Source organism: Camellia sinensis, chromosome 2 (assembly GCF_055761805.1).
Source record: "Camellia sinensis isolate YWXY chromosome 2, ASM5576180v1, whole genome shotgun sequence".
Taxonomy (NCBI): Eukaryota; Viridiplantae; Streptophyta; class Magnoliopsida; order Ericales; family Theaceae; genus Camellia; species Camellia sinensis.
Genome location: NC_138962.1, coordinates 191460673 through 191464510, shown reverse-complemented (window position 1 = coordinate 191464510; position 3838 = coordinate 191460673). Strand labels below are relative to the sequence as shown.

The 3838-nt window shown below is 36.3% G+C and overlaps 1 protein-coding gene across 1 annotated transcript; it reads right to left on the bottom strand.

The window, feature by feature from the left end:
* Window positions 1-1337: 1337 nt before the first annotated feature.
* Window positions 1338-2969, bottom strand: LOC114313494 (phospholipase A(1) DAD1, chloroplastic-like). Its single transcript, XM_028259877.2, has one exon. The coding sequence runs from the start codon at window positions 2760-2762 to the stop codon at window positions 1407-1409; it is 1356 nt and encodes a 451-aa protein (XP_028115678.2). The 5' UTR covers window positions 2763-2969; the 3' UTR covers window positions 1338-1406.
* Between the last annotated feature and the right edge of the window lie 869 nt (window positions 2970-3838).

The window sequence follows — 3838 nt, the reverse complement described above, 5'->3', positions numbered from 1 at the left end:
AACTTATGTTCACAGCAATAAGCTATAAGCTGTTAAGGTATAAGTTGAATCATGCTTATGGACAATGCTTATATAAAAATTTATACAAAATATTGTGTATCATTCAAGTCTTTTATTGATTGAACATTGTTATTTAAGATCAAAAATTAGATTTAATTTTTAAACCCAATAATATGATAATCAATTAGAATATAAAAAGTAACACTTTCTCATACCTTCTCTAATTATAATCAATTATATAACTTACACATCATTTGATCTAGAAAATGAGTTTAAGTAGTGAGCTTGTATATCATTTTTCCTTCTGTGAAAGTCAAACATCAGTATGATCATATGAAAAATGATATACAAATTTACTTTTTTGGTTCATTTTATAGATCCAATAATATGTAAGTGACATGATTGGCATTAGGAAAAATATGAAAAAGAGTGTTACTTCTAATATACCAATTAATTGTCACATCATTGAATTTATAAATTAAATCTAATATTTTGTAGTAAATAGCAATACTCCATATCATATTGTTACGTAGGATTCTTTTAATAAAAATTCTATATGTTTGACATTTTTCTTAACATAATTTATAGAAAAATTCTAGCAATATCATTATTATTTTTTGTTTAGCAATTTTTCTTAATACAACATACAAATGACATGTAACATATAAAATCTTTGTAGTACTCTTTATTTATACTAAGGCCTCGTTTGAGAATATGCTAATTTAGTAATTTTTTAGCTATTTAGCTAAAAAAGTAGATAAAAAAAACTTATATATTTGTGATAACTTTTTGGCTAATTACGAAAAGATGTGAAAAAAGTAGAGAGAAAAGATAATCTTTGACTTTTTATTATGAGTTGTTGGCTTTTTAGCTAAAATGGTAACTTTTTGACTTTTTGACTAAAAAGATAAGTCCCCAAACGGGCCCTAACAATAGGTACAGATGGGATCCATTTATGATTTAACATCTAAACGCTTGAACAATTTGAACTGAGTAAAAAGGTTAAAGTTGAAAATTATTTAATAATTATTTTATGGGTTTTTTTTATTGAAAAAGAAACTATCTTGTGAATTATATGAATTTTAACAATAAAGTATATTATTTTCACCAAATAAAACAAACATTGTCCTTTTTTTAGCAGTTCAAAAAATTTAAACTTGGTGTTCTATAAATAACCTATGTATCACCTACTCAACAGCTGTTAACCCTTAAAAAACCAAAGCAACAACCATTGTTTCACACAACAACTAAAGCAAAAATCAACATTAGTTTTTTCTAAATCTCAAAAATCCAAATCATGTTACTGTTCAAAACCCACTCTTCAATTGGCGGGAAATCATTGTGTCATGTACAAAATTAGGTACAAACATCCGTACAATCTCTCCCTCTCTCTATATGAAAATTTTCTACAAAAATCTCCTTGTCTTCTTCATCATCTTCCTCGCGGTGGCCCGGAAAGGACACGCGGAGCTCTCGAACTCGTTCACTAGGTGAAGATAAGTCTTCAGCTCGTGGCAAGTTGCCACATTGATGCCGGCAAGGTAGGGTGAGTCCCGGCTACTCAGCCGGAGCTCACTTCCCACATCGGCATATACCCATTGGGTATCCTCCACCCGCTTCTGAATCCACCCCGGTATAGTTAGAAAGCCGGGGGCTGCGTCGTTGTGGTGCCTGATTGTTGCCGTGTCATTTTCTCGCACCGCCGCCGCATCGATCACGAATCCGGGGACTTTTGTTATTAGGTCATCGGAATTTACTATCCGCAAAACTTTTGTGCCTTGGTTTTCAAGGCAGTGGCGGAAACTACGGTTGCCGACACGGGGTCCACCGAAGGAAATGACGGTGACTAGCGGCGCGTGGTGGTTGAAGGTGGTTTTGATATCGTAGGCGGCGAGGGTTGCTAGGGCGGCACCGAGACTGTGGCCGGTGATCGTGAAGCTGAGCGGCTCGTCGCCGTAGGATCGGAGAATTTTCTTGATCTCTTCTCTCACCAATTGTTGTAAACTAGGGATTGTCTCGGTCCCAGAGGTGTACAAGCTCAAAAACCCACTTTCCACCATGGGTGGTTCGCCGGAATCTTCGCCGTGACCCATGGCCGTGCTGCCGGCATTGGGGAGTGGAGTGAGGGTGGCGCGTAGATTCTCTAACCACTCCAAGCAAGTGGCGGTGCCGCGGAATGAGATCACCACGTCGCGGCGGCCCAGCCTCGCTATCTCCTCCTTGTCCTGACACACTGCCACATAGCCAATCCAGCTGGACTGAGTCCCCACCCATCTTGGAGCCTTTTCTGTCCAGCGTGGTAGCTGAATACCCGACGTGGCACGTAAATTCTTTGTCAGCCGATACCCGGTCTCCGGAAACCCCGACCGCTCGAGCAACTTGCTTTTCGGGTACTGACACCTGCCATATGACGGGGACGATGGATTGAAGTCGAATGCCCGATAAGCCACCTCGACGAAATGCCCATATCGTATGATCTCGGTACGTAAATCTTCGTCAAGCGGGTCAAGCAAGCCTTCCCAGTCTTTTATCCCCTGATACTCCATCCACCGCTTGTTCAGTCGCTTGACTGGAGTCATTGTTGGTGCGAATCGGACAGCAGAGTTACTACCGCCCGATTCGTGAAACAACCTTTCCAAATTCTTGGGAACTTGGGTGTCTATGCCCAAGCTCAAACTAGCTGGTTTTGTGAAGGTAGATGTCATGTTTTTTGTGGGTGGTGTGACACTGCATGGCCGTACAGCTTTCATAGAGAGCCTCATTTGCTGTACTGCCTTAAAATTATTGTGCTTTCTTTCTTCCTCTTCTCAATTAAAAAAATAAAAAACTGAGAAAATTTTCGAACTCAGAAACTAATCACAAAATTCAGATAGACAAAAAAAAGTACCGAAAAACCTGACAATTTTTTTTAGAAAATAATATGAATACAGAAAGTAGACACAGAATTAGAGTTTCTCTTACTAGTGATGATATTAGAGGACTATGCTTTCATTTGAGTGGAGTGAAAGGAGTGGGTGGGCTTTATATAATTGCATAAAGTGTAGTACAATGTAGACAAATAATAATATCATATTTTTTGTTTTTTAATTTTTTGGATTGGTAATAATATGCATGTTATGTATGTATATGTATATGTATATATATATATATATATCACAATCCACTTTGTAATATGCATTTAAGGGCAAAAATGAGGTCGGTGCATGGGACATTAGGGTTTAATGGGGACAAAAGAGTTCTAACCGGAAAAACTGCACTAGTGTAGCAGTGTGATGAAATGAGTGTGGTGCAGTTATTATTTGGTGATTTTAAAACATTATTCTATATTATTGATTTTTCAAAATTTATTATTATTTTTTAAAATTTTAATAAAAATTATTAAATTTTATAATTTTAATCAATACAAATTTCGTGTGAATTTGTTCCAAAATCACCACATAATTTTTGTGGGGGACAGAGTCACAACGGACGGTCCACATCAAATCAAGAATCAAGCTGGATGGAAGAGTTTAATTCGGCCGAAATTTTGCAAAGAGAAAGTGACAATATTGCAACTTTCCACCGAACCAACCAAAGGTGTGGTGACACGTGGAGTCTTTATAAGTCATTAGTTAACCTTGAAATATCAACAAATAAAGATAATCATTCAGTAATTTTAAAATATAAACACGTAATATTTTATAATATTATGATCGGTAAAAAAAATGAATAATGAAATATTATATTGAGTGATTGAGAAACATAAAAAATATATTTATTGATGATTGGTTATGCAATACGAATACGTAGTATTCCGAAAATATTCTATAATTTCTCGCCAAATAGTATCCCAAGGCAT